Source organism: Erinaceus europaeus, chromosome 12, assembly GCF_950295315.1.
Source record: "Erinaceus europaeus chromosome 12, mEriEur2.1, whole genome shotgun sequence".
NCBI lineage: Eukaryota > Metazoa > Chordata > Mammalia > Eulipotyphla > Erinaceidae > Erinaceus > Erinaceus europaeus.
Window position 1 is genome coordinate 11,400,344 of NC_080173.1, and position 20,764 is coordinate 11,421,107.

Here is a 20,764-nt window from a genome sequence, read left to right on the forward strand (position 1 = left end):
GAAGTCAGACCTTCCACCTTCTGCACCCCACAATGACCCTGGGTCCATGCTCTCAGAGGGATAAAGAATAGGAAAGCTATCAGGGGAGGGGATGGGATGTGGAGTTCTGGTGGTGGGAATTGTGTGGAGTTGTACCCCTCTTATCCTATGGTTTTGTCAGTGTTTCCTTTTTATAAATAAAATTAAAATGAATAAAAAAAATAACTAAATAAATCTCCAGGGTAGACCAGCTGCAGATTGGAAACACTCATCAGGCAGAAGCTGAGGCTCCAGTTTGAAGGGAGATTTTCTTCTTCCTCTGGAAAACTTTCAGTTCTTTCAACTAATTGGATAAATCCCACCAGCTTATTGAAGATGTACAAGTGTAGATCCAGGTGTTAACTACATCTGTAGGGATCCTTCACAGCAACATTAGAAAGGTTAGTGTTTTAGTGAAAAACTGAGTGCTCGAGCCTGGCCAGGTTGACACTTAAAGTTAATCACAAATCCATACAGGTAGAATACACCTGTCCATATCCTTTGTTGATTTTCCTTTTTTTAAAGATTTTATTTATTTATGAGAAAGATGGGAGAGAGAAAGAACCAGACATCACGCTGGCACATGTGCTGCCGGGGATCGAACTCAGAACCTCATGCTTGAGAGTCCAAAGCTTTATCACTGTGCCACCTCCCGACCCACCTTTGTTGATTTTTCTATTGAGCTTTTATTCTGAGAAGTCTTTAGATTATTAGGGCTGTCCTTTGCCTCTCATAAGTCTCACAGATATTTTCCCTTCGCCATCTGTAATTTGACTTAGTTTTCTCATATCTGTCAAGCAGAAAATTTTTATTCCTCTGTGGTCAGATCTATTGATCTTTTTCTCTACAACATCTGAATTTCCTGTCTTGTTAAAAAGGTTGCTCATAGCCACTATGGGAGCCATGGTAACCACCCCATTCATCGAGGTTTTATAAATGCCTCCCCTGAATCACAGAATCACAGAAAAGCAGTGGATTTAGATGGCATTAGCCCAGCTGCCATGGAGAGCCCACCACAGAAATATGACTGCTAGGCCCCAGCTTTTATCAAGGGTCAGTACCAAACCAGCATGCAAATCTTTGCATCTCCTGTAAAATTGCTATTGTCCACTTAGTCACTCAGGGCCCCTTGAATAAGAATTCGCATAAATTCCTCCTAGCATTGCATGCCAGGAACAATTACACATCGACTGAAAAGACTCAGCGTTCTTTGTTGGCAATAAGTAACACACATACCATCTGATTTCCTTCCTATCTGTTTTCCCACTCTGCTTGCCTGCCAGGAAGCCTAGAATCAAGTGCAAAGCTCACAGGTAGACAGCACTGCCCCTTCTTCTTCTAGCGTTTGCCCTTCTTCCGTAGCCAGTCAACAGCGTCAGGTTGAGCCTGATGTCAAGTTTCGAGACCTCCTTTGAATCTGGAGAGGTGGCAGTCGTTGACTATGTGGGTCATAGTCTGTCTGGAGCCGCAGGGGCAGTTCGGGTCGTCTCTGGCTCCCCAGCGATGGAACATAGCGGCGCACCGGCCATGGCCTGTTCGATAGTGATTGAGGAGGGCCCAATCATAACGTGCTAGGTCAAAGCCGGGTTGACGCTTGCAGGGATCTGTGATGAGGTGTTTGTTCTTTACCTCAGCTGACTGCCAACTCTGTTTCCAAGAGTCTGGAACAGAGAAGTTCAGTGTAGGCATAGGGGACCAGATTGGGTGACGAGACGTCAAGCGTTGGACAGGGTGGGCGAAGATATCCGCGTATATTGGCAGGTCCGGTCGAGCGAAGACGTGGGAAATGAACTTAGATGATGCCGCATCCCGACGAATATCTGGCGGGGCGATGTTGCTAAGAACTGGCAGCCATGGAACCAGGGTGGAACGGATGGTTCCAGAAATGATCCTCATGGAGGAATATAATTTGGAATCGACCAAGTGGACATGGGGGCTACGGAACCATACTGGGCACAGTATTCTGCAGTGGAATAGCATAATGCCAGAGATGATGATCGTAGTGTGGAAGCCCCTTCAACACACAGAAACACAACTTAGTTTTCTGTATTCCCCTGAAGTATTTGACTGCCCTGTGGTGGGCATGGGTTTTGCTTTAGGCTATGTTGGATTCCTTTTGAAATGGCTGAGGCATAAACACAAACACTAAATGACTCAAGAGGAACAAAGATGCTTGTTTGGATGGTGGCAAAGTTGCCAGAGGATTCTGTCAGAACCACAATTAATTAACCTTTTTATAAGCCCTCATAGATGCGAGAAAAATAATCTGGTTTTGAAGTTGACACTTAGCATCTCCAGGAAGTGAAATCTGAAGTCAACCTGGAGAAACTTCAAAAAAAAGCCCAGCATCTGTTGAGAGAAAAAAGAAGTTCCATTGTGTCTCTAGGGTGGTGGCTCTGAGCAGACACGTCCCTAAAGTTTGGGACTGAGAAACCAATTACAGATATGTACCAAGTTTCTCAATATTTCAATGCTATATAGCCTGCTGGTGGTGACCAAAAGGTGTTCAAAATATATTTTAATGTTCTAAATGAAGTTAAGCATATCCAACTTCCTTCTTTGATAAATACATCTTCTTACCAACCTGGAAGTCAAGTCTGAGTGTAGGACTCTCAGAAGTTCCATACCAAACAGGGTAGCCTAGTCCTGGGAAAATAGCTCAGCAGTAGAGCTCATGCCTTGCATATGGGAGGCCCTGGGTTTGAGCCTTAGCACCACTTTTGAAGCCAGATGGTGATGGTACTGGTTGAGCACACACACTACAGTGCACAAGGACTGGGGTTCAAGCTCTCGGTCCCCATCTATAAGGGGGAACTTCATGAGTGGTGAAGCAGTGCTGTAGGTGTCTCCCTCTCCCTCTATCTTCCCATTCTCTTTAAATTTCTCTACCTCTATCAAAAATAAATAATAAAAAAATTTTTGTTTGTTTTTACCAGAGCATGACTCAGCTCTGGCTTATGGTGGTGTGGGGGATTGAACCTGGAGCTATCTACCCCCCTGCCCAATAAAATATTTTTAAAAAACAGAAAGAAAGAAAGACGGGAGTCAGGCGGTAGCACAGTGGGTTAAGTGCAGGTGCTGCAAAGCACAAGGACCAGTGTAAGGATCCCAGTTTGAGCCCCTGGCTCTCCATCTGCAGCGGAGCCACGTCACAAGCAGTGAAGCAGGTCTACAGGTGTCTATCTTTCTCTCCCCCTCTGTCTTCCCTTCCTCTCTCGCCTATCCAACATTGACGACATCAATAACAACAACAATAATAACTACAACAATAAAATAACAGGGGCAACAAAAGGGAATAAATAAATAAATGTTTTAAAAAGAAAGAAAGACAAAAACAAATAGACAACATAAATAGCAGTGCAATTCTCTGCTTTCTCTCCCTCTCTTTCAAGTAAAAGTAAAGTTTTAAAAAGAAATACAGTGGTCCGGGAGGTGGCATAATGGATAAAGCACTAGATTCTCAAACATGAGGTCTGAGTTCAATTCCTGGCAACACATGTACCAGAGTGATGTCTGGTTCTTTCTCTCTCTCTTCTTATCTTTCTCATTAATAAATAAATAAAATCTTAAAAAAAAAAAGAAAGAAATACACAGTCAGGGGAGATATCATAATAGTTATGCAAAGAGACTCTCATGCTTGAGGCGCTGAAGTCCCAGGTTCAGTCCCCTATACCACCCAACCAGAGCTAAGCAGTGCTCTGGTTAAAATACAATTTTTAATAATAAAATTAAAAGAAATATAACATTTTTTAAATGGAACAGCCAGTCCTCAGCACCCTCTCCCCACTCAGATACCCCTCTCTCTCTCCTCTTTTCCACACCCTACACCCTGAAGGTCCTCAGCAGAATGCCTGTAGATGCCTAACCATCAAATCAAGTTCTGCAAAGACTCCTGTTGACCACTCCTCAGACATGGGCATGCAGTGCCAGTGGTGAACTTGGGAGCAGGTAGTCGTTAAGAGTGACATGAGCCTTTGGTCCTGCAGACCTCTTAGTTCAAGGAGACAGGCACAGACAGAGGGGGACCAGGCCTAAGGAAAGTCCTGGGTTTCTGGGGGAAATGATTCATTTATATTTATAAGTTGTTCATTCTGAGCTCTCCATCAAGGGAAAAGAATTCCTAGAATCATCATCATCTACTTATTACTGATGTGGCCATCTTCATGGGGCTACTGTTAAAATAAACAAACAAAAAATAAGGGGGAGGGAAGAGTCAATATAAAAGCCAAAATCTGCAAAGCTGAACCCTGCCAGCCTGGACCATGTCCCCATAAGATCAAAAAAGGTCCCAATAAGATGGACATTTTTCTCTCAAATGATGAGGAGGGAGAGAGATGAGAACTCTTCATCCTAGAAGGGAAAAGTATGAACAGGAAAGAACTAGAATTTGCGATCCTCTATTACATGAAGAAAATGGATACAAGTGGGCTGAACCCTTACATCCTGGAATAAGTTCTCAGGATGTAGGTCTGACCTGAAGTAAAGTAGAGAGGGCAGAAATTTGCATGGCAAGGTCCTGGGTCTCTAGGAAGTCGCCGCTGACCTTGAGATGTAAATCACTGAAGCCACTAGCACAACAAATGGGGCATGTTAGCCCAGAAGGAAATAATAGCTGAATAGAATGTGGTTCTGGAAGGGTGGAGAATCATAGGCAGGAATGTCCAAAGTCAACATCATTTGCCTTACTGTGGATTCAACATCTGAGTCAAACTAGGGTCCTTCAGTTTGACTAAAAGAAGACTTGTCCATCTTTGTGTTTTTACACTTTTTGCATCTTTCTGTTTTCACAAGTCTGGTTAAAATTGACACCACCTGACGCTGTTGACTGGCTACAGAAGAAGGGCAAACGCTAGAAGAAGAATTGACACCACCTAGACCTTTCCAGCAACCTTAAAGATCATCTTTGAAAAGGAGCTATTGTTCACTTTGAAGAAGGCATTTATCCACTTCTTTGATTTATCCATTCATGCATGCACTGAGGACCTTCTGTGTACCAGCTGTTGGATGTATGTGTGTTTCTTCTCTGTTGCTTCTGATTGTCTTTCAATATTTTCTTTCCAATATAGCACTTGGACTCCAGGCTAATTCTTTACTCCTTCCCCCCAGCACAGAAGCAGTCCCTCATACAAACCCACTTCCTAAAATGCTGTTTCCCAAGGGAAAAGTATAAGTCCCCTCCCTCAGGCCTATATCAAGCTATCCTGATTTTCTTTTTAACTCTGTAGATTGGTTATACTTAGACTTTTCCCATACAGGACACCCACTGTGTTACTCTAAGACTTCCAAGAAACAAATGTTACCAGACATGTACCAGAGCGATGTCTGGTTCTTTCTTTCTCTCTCTCCTCCTATCTTTCTCATTAATAAATAAATAGAAATCTTTTTTAAAAAGAAAGAGAGAGAGAGAAGAAGAAAGAAAGGAAGGAAGGAAGGAAGGAAGGAAGAAAGAAAGAAAGAAAGAAAGAAAGAAAGAAAGAAAGAAAGAAAGAAAGAAAGAAAGAAATTCACAGTCAGGGGAGATAGCATAATAGTTATGCAAAGGGAGTCGGGCGGTAGTGCAGTGGGTTAAGCGCACATGGCACAAAGCACAAGGATGAGCATAAGGATCCTGGTTGCTAAAAGGAAATAAAGTGTGCAGTGTTTTATCAAGGGAAACACCTAGAAGAGAACTGGGCTGGGAACCAGGAAGAGCAGGCAAACCCTTCAGACCAGGATGTAGGTCTGCCCTGAAGTAAAGGAGAGAGGGCAAGAATTTGCATGGCAAGATCCTAGACCACCATGCTCTCTATGGAAATGAGTCCTCTCATCAAAGCACACTGTCCCAGGACCAGCCCTGACTCAGTGTCCCTGCCACAAGCTTCCCAGAGACATCACTCCAGGTTTTAAGGGTTCAGCCCACTTGTGCCCATTTTCTTCATGTAATAGAGGATCACAGAGTCTAGTTCTTTCCCATCCACACTTTTCCCTTCTAGGGTGAGGAGTTCCCATCTCTTTCCTTCCTCATCATTTGAGATGAGAGGGTCCATCTCCTTGCAATCTCTTCTGATCTTCTGGGGACATGGCCCAGGCTGGCAGGGTTCAGCTTTGCAGATTTAGACTTTGATTTTGGCCACCTCCTTGGTTTAAGAATTGCAAACAGTCTTCCTCGAGTGGCAGAGTAGGTTGACCCAGCCTTCCTTTGAACACTGGACCTATAATGAGTGCAACCTAGAAAATTTCTAGTATGACCATGGAATGTGAGTTCAGTCCTATAGGGATGCAGAGGTTACACAGGCTCCTTTGCTGAATATGAATAGACATGGGCCTTAGGTCAGATCAGTGGGGTTTACAGTTAACTGTATTTATATACTTTTCCCATATTTGGGATCTACTCTCTACCTTGATCCAGCTCTCTAGTCCTATTTCCAACTCTGACACCATCTCCACCAGACAACACTTTTAGCCCACCTGCATGTTAGCCGTCAGGCTCAGACAAAAATTAGTAAGGTCATAGGCCTCTTGGAATAAACCTAAAATAGTCTTACTAGCTTTTTCCAACATGAAGACCCCAAAGTTCACCTGCTATATTCTTACCTTTAGTTTCCTGATTATTAAACAATTTGTCCTGCTTTATATCTTAATGCTTTTCAGCCACCAAGTTGCAAATGCTACCATGACAGCAGCTTGATTTCCCTGGCTGATGACCTCATCAATGTGTCCTGAAACCCCACCTCTCCAGAGCCCTGCCCCCACTAGAGAAAGATAGAAACAGACTGGCATATGGATCCACCTGCCAATGCCCAAGTCCAGCAGAGAAGTAACTGTAGAAGCCATTCCTGCCACCTTCTGCACCCCATAATGATCCTGGCTCCATATTCCCAGAGAGATAAAGAATAGAAAAACTTCCAGTTGGGGGAATGGAAAAAGGAACTCTGGTGGTGAGAACTGTATGGAATTGTACCCCTCTTATCCCACAATCTTGTCAATCATTATTAAATCACTAATAATCTTTTAAAATGAAAAAAATAGGAATTTGGGCGGTAGCACAGTGGGTTAAGCACACGTGGCGCAAAGCACAAGGACAGATGTAACGATCCCAGTTCGCGCCTCCAGCTCCCCACCTGCAGGGGCGGTTGATTCACAAGCGGTGAAGCAGGTGTGCAGGTGTCTTTCTCTCCCCATCTCTGTCTTCCCCTCCTCTCTCCATTTCTCTCTGTCCTATACAACAACGACGACATCAACAACAATAATAACTACAACAATAAAACAATAAGGGCAACAAAAGGGAATAAATAAAATAAATAAATATTTTTAAAAATGAAAAAAATAAAAGAATTGCAAATAGACTTCAAACCTAGCTCCAGGTCTCAGTGAGCTCTGTCCCCATGGTGTGGAACCTGGGTACTTCAACCTCATGTTCACCCCAGATGTTTCAGTTCAGTTTAAACAAGTTTTTCTCTAAGTTGTCATGCCTTCTGCAGTGATTTCAAAAGGCAATCAATAATTTGGGGGGGTGTCCCCTCACTTCTTTGTGTTTAGAAGGTACACATTCCCACAGCTACAATGACATCCCAGAAGCCAAACTCACACTACAGGCCCTCACCCCTATCTTGCTTCCTTCCAGACCATTCTGGTGGGTGACAGTGGCGTAGGAAAAACATCACTGCTGGTTCAGTTCGACCAGGGCAAATTCATCCCAGGCTCCTTCTCAGCCACAGTGGGCATCGGATTCACAGTAAGTATGGCTGCCTCCTGTAGTCTGGCACCCCTGGTGTATCTGTTGTTGGTCCCAGCTGGAAACAAATAGGCATGTTGGGTCATTCAAAGAGGCTGAATAGAAAAACTTTAACAAGGTTAGTTGGGGTGTTGGGAAAGCTCTGGGTTAGTCACAGAGCTTCTGTCCCAAACTTAGTCCGAAGAGTACCAGCCTCTTCTTACTTTTCAAAATAGTAAGAAGGTGTTGGTACCACCAGAATATAGGAACAAAAAGGGTTGTATGGGTGGGGTGGTTGCCACAGGAGCTGTGATTGGCGATCTATGGTAACCTTCCTGGAAGGCAGCCTGGCTAGATATTGACCCAGTCTGCTGCTCACCTCCTGCTCCCCCATATCCTCCTGGGACTTCCCCTTGACTGAACACAATTAGAAGCTAGAAAGCACGGGCTTATCTCAATATAGATTGGTTAGGGCAAGATGAATGTGGGGAGGCAAAGGGATGACTTTAAATTCTAAGCGTGGTCCAAACAGTGTTGCCACATGAGTCCTGGCCAAGAGTGAAAGGACAAACCCAGAGCAGCCGTGCAGCACAGGGAACGCTCTCCAGATGTCTCCGGCTGGAGCCCCTCTGTGGGACCACACGCCCTTCCTCTTCCACACATCCTCTTCTGCAGTTTCTCCCCTCTTTCAATACACTGACCGACCACACCCAGTGACCCCTGAATCCCCAGGAAGGCCTTGGAAGTGGGCTTTGTTGGCAGGGCTTGAAAAGAGCAAAAGTCACTTCCTGAGTAGTGTGGGGGTTCAAGAGGCCAGCACCTTGGTACCCTCAAGGCCACACCTGAGGGTGGGACATAGAGCAGAGCCACACCAGTGGGAAGAGAAAGGGGAACTCCAGAAGCTGGGTTCACCCACTGGGTCACAGCAGAGAATGGAGGACCCAGGGTGGGTGGGGTTTTGGAAAGGAGCAATGTGGAGCTGTGGAGCTGCGCCCGGGCGGCTGTGGAGAAAACCAGGATACATGGGGCCGACCGTCCCCATGGCGGCTTAGTGTGGCCCTCAGCAACACAGAGCACAGGGAGCCCTGAGTCACTCTCCTCCTCACCCACACATGCCCATCGGAGGGAGTGGGGAGTGGGGTGGGTGTACAAAGTAATTTGCACATTGCAGAGGCAGAAGGGTAGGCTGCCATGTTTTCACAGTTCCCATAGGAAAAGTGAGGTAGCCAGCCTGTGGGAAGAGGGAAAGTGTGTGGTCAACTGGACAGAGATAGGCCAGGTCTGACTCAGTCCCTTTGCTCAGGCCGGGCCCTCGAGAGCCTGGGCTGTTTGCTCCACACCTAGCAGGCGCTAGAAGATTCCAGTGCACTTCCAAACAAAGCTATGGGCAGCTGACGCTGAGTGTGGGCCTGGCTGAGAACCCTGGGCTGAGTGTATCCCTGGGAGCACAGCTGGGACATCAACCCATCACTGGCCATAGAGGGTGACAGGAGCTCCATGGAGGGTGCAGCAGGGCCCCTGGGCTAAGCTGCTCGCTCACTCACAAAGGAGTCTGCAGCTCTCACAAGGAGAGAATCTGCCTCCTTCGCAAACAGCAGTCCACCCGCTGCCCAGTGCTGAGGACACAACCTCCTTCTCTCACCACACACAGGTGCTTCCCTGCCTCTGTGCAGAGCATCTGGGACTCTGCACAGCACCAACCTCTTTCATGCCATGCTATCCTGAGCAAAGGGCACTGGGGGAGCCTTCAAATGTCAGTGGTCTGGGGGGGTCCCTGGAGAGGCAGGTGGCAAGGTACTTGCATATTCACCTGTGGTTGACACTGGGGCTGTGTGGTGTGTGGACTTCCAAAGCTGCGCTTCACCCCTTCATACCTAGATTGTAAATGCCGCTTCTAGCTGCCAACCAGCACGTGTCCCACATGCTCCTGGCTGGGACTGGCCCTGTGACTTGAAACTCCCAAGTGATAGAAACTAGAGAGCAAGGATCAGCCAGGCCCAGTTCATCACAGGCAGGGCCAGCAAGAGATCTTGTTTTCAAAGAGTTTGAGTGGGACAAATACCTGGGGTGTGGCCTCAGGTCTCTGGAGCAACTTCAAGTCTGCAGTTTTCTTTCTTTCTTTTTCTTTTTTTTTGCCTCTAAGGCACTACTAATCTACTGCTCCTGGCAGACATTTTTTCCATTTTAATTGCACAAGACAGAGAGAACATGATGTATTTTTTTATATTTTATTTCTCTCCCCTCTCTGTCTTCCCCTCCTCTCTCGATTTCTCTGACCTATCCAACAACAACAGCTATAACAACAATAACTAGAGTGACAACAAGGGCAACAAAATGGGGGAAATGGCCTCCAGGAGCAGTGGATTTATAGTGCAGTCACTGAGCCCCAGTGATAGCCCTAGAGGCAAAAAAATAGGGGTACAATTCCCACCGCCAGAGTTTTATATCCCATCCTCTTCACTGGAAGCTTTCCTATTCTTTATCCTTCTGGGAGCATAGGCCCAGGATCATTATGGGGTGCAGAAGGTAGGTGGTCTGGTTTCTGTAATTGCTTCTCCACTGGACATGGGCATTGGCAAGTCAATCCATATTCTCAGCCTGTCTTTAGCTTTCCCTAGTGGGGTAGGGCTCTGGAGAGGTGAGGTTCCAGGACACATTGGTGAGATCCTCAGCCCAGGGAAGGAAGTCAGATTGATGTCATGCATGGTAGCATCTGCAACTTGGTGGCTTACCTTCTCGATTTCTAGCTATCTCTATCCAATAAATGAAGATAATTTAAAAAATTTTAAGAAGCCTTAAAAGGCAATAAAAGAGAGATAGTGAGAGAAAGATAGACACCTGCAGACCTACCTCACCAATCATCAAGGGAACACCCTGCAGGTGGGGAACGGGAACTCGAACCTGGATCCTTTTTCAGACCCTTGTGCTTAGTGCGCTTAACCAGGTGCACCACCACCCAGCCCCCCAAGTCTGCTGTTTTAAAGAAGCAGACTCTCCAGTCTAGGTCTCCCTGAGCCGTCCATCATCAGCAACAACACACTGGCTGTCAAGACCTGCTGGTGTTTACTGGGTTGGCTGGGGAGCTGGCAGTCACAGGGTTTACACAGCAGTCTTTCCAGTTAACCTGATCCCACCCCATGAAGGTCATCCGTCTTGCCAGAATGTCCCCCAAACTCCGCAACGTGCTTTCACACGGCAAGACTCTACCCACTTAGAGCCTGGGTCAGTTCAGCATTTCCAGTGGTGGTGTGTGCATGGGGGGACCATGTGAGGTGTGTGTCAGTGCAATGACACACTGAGTGTGTCAGTGACATGCTGGGAGCTGCATCTATAAGGTATGGGGAGAGGGGTTTGTGCTTGGGGTTATCACCGGTGATAAGCATTGAGTTGTAAGAAAAGCCGTGATGTGGTGGCACAGAGAGTTAAGCTCTGGGTTAAGCTCACAGAGTACAAAGCACGAGAACCTGTGCAAGGATCCAGGTTCGAGCTCCCGGCTCCCCACTTGCAGGGGGGTGGCTTTACAAGTGGTGAAGCAGGTCTGCAGGTGTCTATCTTTCTGTCTCCCCCCTGTCTATCTTCCCCTCCCCTCTCAGTTTCCTTCTGTCCTATCTGAAAAATTTAAAAAAAAAATGGCCACAGGAGCAGTGGATTCGTAGTGCAGGCACCAGCCCCAGTGATAACCTGGAGGCAAGAGGAAAAGAAAAGAGATGGCAGGAGACCTAGTAGTGGGGGTTGAGCTGGACTGCTGGGCTCAGTGCCTGCACCACGAATCCACTGCTCCTGGAGGTTACTTTTTCCCCTTTTGTTGCCCTACTTTTTTTTTAAATCATTGTTGTGGTTATTGTTATTGATGTTGTTGTTGAATAGGAGAGAAATGGAGAGAGGAGGGGAAGACAGAGAAGGAGAGAGAAAGACAGACACCTGCAGACCTGCTTCATCACTTATGAAGCAACCCCCTGCAGATGGGGAGCCCGGGGCTCGAACCAGGGTCCTTAGACTTTGCACCATGTGCACTTAACCCACTGCGCTACCGCCCGACCCCTGGGGATTGTATTTTTTTAATATTTATTTATTTATTCCCTTTTGTTGCCCTTGTTGTTTTATTGTTGTAGTTATTACTGTTGTTGATACTGATGTCAATGTTGTTGGATAGGACAGAGAGAAATGGAGAGAGGAGAAGACAGAGAGGGGAAGAGAAAGATAAGACACCTGCAGACCTGCTTCACTGCCTGTGAAGAGACTCCCCTGCAGGTGGGGAGCCGGGGGCTTGAACTGGGATCCTTACACCAGTCCTTGCACTTCGCGTCGCATGTGCTTAACCCGCTGAGCTACCACCCAACTCCCCAGGGATTGTATTCTTATGTGGAAATGTTATGTATGTGCAAAGTATTGTAACCACTGTCAACTATAAACCATTAATTCCCAAATAAAGAAACTTTAAAAAAGAAAAGCCATGATGTATTTTTATGCAAAAATGTATCATGACTTTTCCAATGAATCAATAAAATACACAAAATAAAAAGGAAACAAATTATAAAAAGGTTTTTGAAGTTTTCATTTATTTATTAATGAGAAAGATAGGAGGAGAAAAAGAACCAGACATCACTCTGGTATATGTGCTGCTGGGGACTGAACTCAGGACCTCATGCTTGAGAGTCTTTATCTACTTTATCTACTGCACCACTTCCTGGACCATGAAAAAGTTTTATTATTTGACTGAAGGGAAGCTTATTCTAAGGGGAAAAAAAAAAACAGCAAGGGAAAAGCAAAATTCCTTCTTGGGGGCCAGGTGGTGGTGCACCTGGTTAAGCACACATGTTACAGTGCACAAGGACCTGGGTTCGACACCCCAGTCCCCACCCACAGGGGAAAGCTTCCCAAGTGGTGAAGCAGGGCTACAGGTGTCTCTCTGTCTCTCTCCCTCTCTATCCCCTCCTCTTCATTTCTGGCTGTCTCTCTCCAGTAAATAAAGATAAATTTTTCTTTAAATTCCTTCTTGGGAGTCGGGCAGTAGCGCAGTGGGTTAAGTGCATGGGGCACAAAGCGCAAGGACCAGTGTAAGGATCTCAGTTCGAGCCCCCGGCTCCCCACCTGCAGGGGGGTCACTTCACAGGCGGTGAAGCAGGTCTGCAGGTGTCTATCTTTCTCTCCCCCTCTCTGTCTTCCCCTCCTCTCTCCATTTCTCTCTGTCCTATCCAACAACGATGACATCAACAATAACAACAAGACAAAAACAACAAGGACAACAAAAAGGGAAAATAAATATTAAAAAAAAGTTATAAAAAAATTCCTTCTTCCAGCTGAAGGAGAATTTATTATTATAGAAAGAACAGGAGAGATCAGCATAATTGTTATGAATAACAATATTCATGCCTGAGGCCCAAGTTCAATTCCCAGTACCACTATAAGCCAGAGCTGAGCAGTGTTCAGCAGGGAGTGGGGGGGGAGGAAGGAGCCAGATGGTGGTTCACCTTTTGAGCACAGACCCAGGCTTAAGCCCCGGCCCCACCTGAAAGGGGGGAAGCTTCAGGAGCAGTGAAGCAGGGCTGCAGGTATTTCTCTTTCTTTTCTCTATCTCTCCTACCCCTTTCAATTTCTATCACTATCCTAACTAAGCAATTAATTACTTATTTTAAAGGAAGGGAGCAAGGTAGACAGGCAGGCAGAAACTACCCTCTAACAACACAAGTTAAAAGCAAGGGAAGGGAGGAAGGTAACTTAACAGTTAATCACCTTTAAGCTTCATAAAGGAGGGAGTGGTGAGGCCACGGTCTACGTGCTGAATGTGCTTGAAGGATGTCGAGAAGTGAAGCAAAAGTCTAGGTGCTGGATTACCCGGCATGGGGGGGGGCGGGGGAGGAGGACATGGAGGGAAGGTAGTTGCTTGTCTGCTCCTTGTGCCTTAGGACAGACTTGTGCTTAACTCAAAGAATTTTAGGAGGCCTAAGGAGATGGCATAATGGTTATGCAAAGAGACTCTCAGGACTGAGGCTCCAAGGTGCCAGGTTCAATCCCACACACTACCATAAGCCAGAGCCGACCAGTGCTCTGGTTAAAAAGGGGGAAGGATGGAGTCAGGCGGTAGTGCAGGTGGCATAAAGTGCAAGAACTAGCATAAGGATCCCGGTTCAAGCCCCCGGTTCCCCACCTGCAGGGGAGTTGCTTCACAAGCGGTGAGGCAAGTCTGCAGGTGTCTTTCTCTCCCCTTCTCTGTCTTACCCTCCTCTCGCCATTTCTCTCTGTCCTATCCAACGACGACAACATCAATAACAGCAGCAATAATAACCACAACAATAAAACAACAAGGGCAATGAAAGGGAATAAATAAACACTTTTTCTAAAAAAAGGAGAAGGAGAGAAGGAGAAGCAGAGGAGAGAAGGAGAAGGAATAGGAGAAGGAGAATTCTAGGAGTGAAGCGATAGCTTACCTGAGAGAGCATACACTTTAACATGCACAAGGACCCAGTTTGAGCCCCCAGCACCCATGTGGGAGTATCATGAGTCCAAGTTCCCAGGAGGAATACTCAAAAGTAGTGGAGTGGTGCTGTGGTGTCTCTCCTTCTCTGTGTGTGTTTCTCCTATTCCGAATAGATAGATAGATAGATAGATAGATAGATAGATAGATAGATAGATAGGCAGGCAGGCAGACAGAGAGAGACAGACAGGAGAATCTGCTAGGAGCAGTGGAATCATGCAGGCACAAAGAAAGTCCCAGTAGGGTGGGAGGGGAGAGAACTAAACTAGAAAAAGTTGGGGTCCCATTAATTATGGCTTGAATTTGTACCTTCCCATCCCTTACAATGTTCCACTTCCCAGACATCAAGTGAGTAGTCAGGAATTCCAACACACGGACTACCTGCAGCTCCAGAGTGCCCACAGCAGGGTTCAGCCCTACTGTCCAGTCCTGAGCTCAGCTTTGCCAAAGGCATTTTGTTGTGTTCTGAATGCCACTTAAGGAACAGTAAAATTCCCATATTGCTGTGCGTGACCTAAGAACAAATTAGGTCCACCATTCCCACTGTCTCGGAAATCAGAGCTCTTATGTTTGGGGGGGTGGGGGGGGAATGTTTTATTTTTATCATTTCCTTGTCCAGTGAAGTTTGCTTCCTCTGGGGATGGTTTTTATTCTTAGATAGTGGACCAATGATGGGATTTCCTGGTTTCAGAAAAGGACAATCTTTTTTTTTCTAATTATTATCTTTATTTATTTGATAGAGACAGCCAGAAATCGAGAGGAAAGTGGGGGGCATACCTCTGTACTTGAGGTTTTCCTAAAGATCTGGATTTCCAGATTCCCAGTCCTGCTAAGAGGCTGGCTGGCTCTCTCTCTCTCTCTCTCTCTCTCTCTCTCGTTCTCCCTCTCGCTCTCTCTCATTCCCTTCCTTCCTTCCTTTCTATAGAGACAGAGAGGCAGAAAGAGTGAAAGATACCTCAGCACCAAAGCTTCCTTAAATGAGAGGTAGGGGCCAGGCTTGAACCTGGGTCAAGCACATAGCAAAGCAGTGCACTATGCAAGTGAGCTGTTTCACCAGCCAGCCCAAGAGGTCAGCTTCTCTACCTCCAGCAGACTAGAGCCCTATAAACAGAGTATTGGGCTGAATTCTTTTTTTTTTATTCTGGCTCTAAGATTAATCTTGTGAATCAGTCAAAACCTGGATAAAATAACATTTATTACAAAGAAAGAAGATATTTCTGAGGCTAGGGAAATATCTCACTGGTAGAGTATCAGGCTTGCATGCCTCAGGTTTTCAGGTCAATCACTGGCACTGCAGGTCTAAATTATGTAATTAACCACTAAGAGGAGGAGGAGGAGGAGGAGGTGGAGGAAGAAGACCCTTTAAAACCTAAGCACCCGGTAACACAGCAGGTTAAGCGCACGTGGCACAAAGCGCAAGAACCGGCGTAGGGATCCCGGTTCGAGCCCCCAACTCCCCACCTGCAAGGGAGTCACTTCACAGGCGGTGAAGCAGGTCTTCAGGTGTCTATCTTTCTCTCCCCCTCTCTGTCTTCCCCTCCTCTCTCGATTTCTCTCTGTCCTGTCCAACAATGAACGACATCAACAACAACAGTGAAAACCACAAGGCTATAACAACAAGGGCAACAAAAGGGGGGGAAGGCCTCCAGGAGCAGTGGATTCATGGTTCAGGCACTGAGCCTCAGCAATAACCCTGGAGGCAAAAAAAAAAAAAAACCCTAAGCATCAGGAGTCGGGCAGTAGCGCAGCGGGTTAAACACACGTGGCACCAAGTGTAAGGACCTGCGTAAGGATCCCAGTTAGAGCCCTCAGCTCCTCACCTGCAGGGGAGTCCCTTCACAGGCGGTAAAGCAGGTCTGCAGGTGTCTATCTTTCTCTCCCCCTCTCTGTCTTCCCCTCCTCTCTCCATTTCTGTCTGTGCTATCCAACAACGACAACAATAATTACTACAACAATAAAACAACAAGGACAACAAAAGGGAATAAATAATGCTTAAATTTTTAGTAAAAACAAACAAAAAGTGTTTTCAAGGAACACAGTCTGGAATAACTTGGATAAAGAATTAATTTAAGATTATTTAAGAATTCAATTTAAAACACACTGTGTTCAAGTCGGCCACATAATCTTTTGTTTACCCGTGATCGCTTTTCATTTTCTAAGATGAGAGAGAGAAGCAGAGAGGCAGGGTGGGAGTAGGCAGCGTAATAGTTAGGCAAAGAGGCTCTTCAGTCTTTTTCCCCTCCAGGGTTATTGCTGGGCTCGGTGCCTGCACCATGAATCCACCGCTCCTGGAGGCCATTTTCCCCCCTTTTTGTTGCCCTTGTTGTTGTAGCCTCGTTGTGGTTATTATTATTGCCATTGTTGATGTTGTCGTTGTTGGATAGGACAGAGAGAAATGGAGAGAGGAGGGGAAGACAGAGGGGGGAGAGAAAGACAGACACCTGCAGACCTGCTTCAACACCTGTGAAGCGACTCCCCTGCAGGTGGGGAGCCAGGGGCTCAAACCGGGATCCTTACAGCGGTCCCTGCGCTTTGTGCCACGTGCGCTTAACCCGCTGCGCCACCGCCCGACCCCCAGAGACTCTTCAGTCTAACGCTCTCCCAACTGAGCTATTTAGGCACGGGCGCAAAGAGACTCCTAAGCCTGAGGCTCCGTGGTCCCAGGTCCAATTCCCCCCTCACCACCATAAGCCAGAGCTGATCGGTGCTCTGGAGAGAGAGAAAAAGAGAGAGAGAGAGATGCCACCACTAAATTTCACTTCAGTGTGCTGGGGGCCCGACTGGAACCTGGACCATGCATGTAGCAAAGCAGCGGCACACTATCTAAGTGAGCTATTCTGCTGGCCGTGTGTGTGTGTGTGTGTGTGTGTGTGTGTGTGTGTGTGTGTGTGTGTGTGTGTGTGATATAGTGCAAAGTATGCATGGGATGTGTGTTAACTGATAATTGAGGGGGGTAAATAGTGACCCACCTGGCCTAGCCTATCCCTCACCCCATTATTTATGAGGCAAGAATAAAGAAGCCTCTCCCTAGTGCACCTCCCCATTTTAGGGTCGCCTGAATGTCACAGCATGTTGGAACAGGGGTAGTTCCATGGGTGGTCCAGCCACAGTGCCTCTGAACTCCAGAAGCGCCGCCAGAGACACTCCAAGTCTGCTGGGATGTTCTAGAGGTTCTGCTTAAAATGATCCACAACTTCCTGGTTTCATTTCGGACCAGACGTTTCGCAGGAAGGGGACGCTACATGGGAATAAGAATAGCGCTGCTTTCAGGAAAATCCAGATTAAGTGATGTATGTATGGGGGGAGGAGGGACCCCACCTGGGCAAGTTCTCCCACAGTAGGACGTTTGGGACACAGCCCAACAGCTCGAGGATACCAAAGATAGCAGAGTCCCGGGTCTCGCCCACCCCCTCCCCACCTCCGCTACAGCCTTTAAAACAGCAATGCAAATGTGAAGTTAGGTGCCTGGTTGAGCGCATGTATTACAGTGCACAAGGACCCGGGTTCTAGCCTCCGGCCCCCACTTGCAGAGGGAAAGCTTTACGAGTGGTGAAGCAGGGCTGCAGGTGTCTCTCTGTCTCTCTCCCTATCACCTCCTCACTTTATTTCTGGCTGTCTCTACCCAATAAATAAAGATAATTAAAAAAAAAAGAAACGTTCATAGATACTTTAAAAAATAAAGTTAGGTGCCTATATCTGAAACAAAAATGGCATTTCATCGGATGGGGTGTATTAGCAAAAGAGAATTCAAGGCTCGCTTAGAACCCCCAGGCCAAGCAGCAGAGGGCGTCCCCGGCCTCCGCATCCCCACCACGCCCCCTAGAATCACCTGTTGACTGCCCGCTGGCAAGTGCTCTGGCGCCACCTGCTGGTCGCGCTGCAAAACTGCATCATAAACGCGGGCGCCGGTTCCCTGGACCCCACAATGCTGATGGGGCTGCCAGGACGCGCCCCCTGGAAACCCAACCCCGGCGCTGGCCACGTTGAGGACCACCTGGAGCTGGAGCAGGCCCAGGACTCTGAGAGCACGATGCGGGGCAGTGTTGCTCAAGGGCCCAGTCTATCCGTGGAGCTCCAAGCCTGTGGTCCTGTGCACTCTCGCGGGGCAGCCCGCTCCTCCGGGGGTGTGTCGGAGGTGGCCGACCCGGGGGAGGAGCCAGCGGGGTCCGGGCTCTGCCGTGAGCGGGGGAGCAGTGGGTGGAGCCTAAGGCGGGGCGGCTCCTGCGCTGTCCCCGGCCCGCCCGCCCTCCCGGCGGACCCTGCTCACCCTCGCCAGGGACATGACGGGCACGCCTGGCGCCTCTTCCACCCGGGATGGCGAGGCCCCCGAGCGCCCCCCGCCCTGCAGTCCGAGCTACGACCTCACGGGCAAGGTGGGTGGGCGCCGCGCCCGTCGCTGGGGGCTCCCCTGCGGGCTCCAGGGGCCACACCTCCCTGCACCCTATTCATCCCGGGGGGCTCCCTGGAGGGGACCTCCCCGTGCCCTGCCCTTCCCAGCCCTAGTTCTCTTTCGGACTGTCTCAGTCCCTCCTCCTGGCTGCTGGGTGCCCCAGGGAGAGAGGGTAGAGTCACCGCCCCTGACCCACCGCCAGCCTCCAGGGAGCTGAGCCGGCCTCGCCCGGGTTGGGAAAGAGGGATGGAGCAGCACCCCACCCTGTACCCCCCAATCCAGTGGCCAAGATGAGTCCCGGAAACATGCCTGTGGGTAGGGGGTACGCAGGCACCAAGCTCCTGGACATTGGCACTAAAGTGCTGGGTACTAGGGATGCCCGCAGACGCAGAAGACGCCCCCTAGCGGCGGAGTATCTTTTGCTCAATATCATTTTCCCCGCTAAGGTCTCAGCTGAGATGGGGCACTTAGGACTGAAACTCTATGTCCCCTCTCCCTGTCCCAACTGCTCCCCAAACCCCATCCCTTGCCCTTCCACCCCTGCAATACCGTCCTGCACCCTCTCTCCCCCACCTCCAAGATGTTGCTAGCCTACCTGGGAATTTTTGGAACCTGAGAAAGATCTCGGGTTAGTTGCAACCTCCCCGCCCCCCCACCCCACACACACACACATAAGAGCTGTAAGTCCGCACTCTGGGGCACGCCGACTCTCTGCAGTGTTGCCCAGTACAAAACAGCAGACTCTGGTCTGTCTGCCCTCCATCCATGCCCTTGGAGCAGGCAAATGCCAGGAATCTGAAGGAGGTGCCCCAGGAGCCCAGAGTTTCTCCTTGTGTAGGTTGTAGGGTAGATGGGTGAAAGGGTTATCCTGCCTCATGCTGTGTGACCTTGAAGGAGACCTGTCTCTTTCTGTGCCTTGGTTCCACACACACACATCCCACGCAGGGGGGTCATTCTCTATAAAAGCCTAAAGCTTCCACCCCCCTTTTTGTTTCAGGGGAAACCACTCTGCAAGTCAGCCGCCCAGAGCCGTTGAGATAGCCGTCCTATGTGGGCAAGAGGCAGGAAATGGGCCCCCAGGCCTTCAGGAAAGGGGGTGCTACGGAAAGCCAGCCCCCAGAGCTGGTGGGGACAGCCTATTCTTCTCACCTGAACAGCCGGCTGGGTGTTTGCCTAGGAGGCAGCAAGCAGAGCAGCTGTTTGTGTTTGGTGGAATTGCCTAGCTGGACTGGGTGGGAGGCAGCATGGTTTGTTCAAGGCAGCTGTGATCTGTAAAGTACACAGGTCCTCACCCTCCTTCTCTCCTCCCTTTCCCCTCTAGGGTGTGGGGGTGGGAGCCAGGAAAAAGTGCTGGCTCTAGAGGGACCCCCAGCCCAGCCCATGTCACCCACCTGTCCCCTGCCCCATGCAGCAACTCAGAGAGGTGACCCCTGGCCTCCACCAGTTGAGTGTTACAGGCACTCCCAGGGCAGCCTGGGAGGAGTGTGAGAGTTCCTTAGATGTCCACACACACAAGGGGTGGGTGCCACAGATGGCAACACACTCCCCTGCACCACTCCTGGCCACTAGCGGACTCTAGAAAGACCTCCATATGGAATCCAAACCAAGTAGGGCTAAGGGACCTTCCCCTACATCCCCCCCCCCCCATAGGCCATTCATAAGCCAGGACCCCAACCGCCTTAAACCTGTGCTCTGCCCCCTCCCTCTCCACCAAAGTTAGCTCAGCCCAGTACACCACACCCACAGGAAAACCTTTGGGCTCCACCATCAAGGTCAGAGCCTCAAAAATAACTCAACCTACTACATGCCTAACCAGCCTGCTGGAAGAATTCCAGCAGTAGTAGATCTAGACTTCTGGTCTCCAAGATTGAGGAATGACTCAGCCAAGGGCCTCCCTCCCTTACCTATCCCCTGAGAAGATGAGCAGAGACTGGCCAGCTATTAAAGGGGAGAGGCACCCCACCCCATAGCCTCCCTCCCCCCAGAGCTGCTGCTGTCCTCACCTGCAGTCCCTCCAGTGACTCCCAGTTTATAGTCCTTTGTTTCAGATCTCAGCTGAAACAATTTCAAGCTACACATCTTACCCACTACTGTATCAGACAACCCTTTTGTGAACTTTTTAAAAATGTTATTTTATTTATTTGGCTAGATACCAAGAGAAATTGAGAGGCTGGGGAGATAGAGAAAG

General features: G+C 48.4%; 1 protein-coding gene across 5 annotated transcripts in view; it reads left to right on the forward strand.

Annotated features, from left to right (window-relative positions):
- The window catches only part of RAB37 (RAB37, member RAS oncogene family), a 72,010-nt gene that overhangs the window by 45,403 nt on the left and 5,843 nt on the right, over positions 1–20,764 (forward strand). For 2 of the 5 annotated variants that reach the window (XM_007524605.3, XM_060202705.1), the window contains exon 1: positions 18,404–18,559. In XM_007524605.3, the coding sequence (XP_007524667.1) occupies positions 18,467–18,559 (93 nt within the window). In that variant the 5' untranslated portion in view covers positions 18,404–18,466. Of the gene's footprint in view, positions 1–7,621; positions 7,733–18,403; positions 18,560–20,764 lie in introns of those variants that run through there. The other 3 variants (XM_007524601.3, XM_060202704.1, XM_007524594.3) reach the window with 3 other exon arrangements.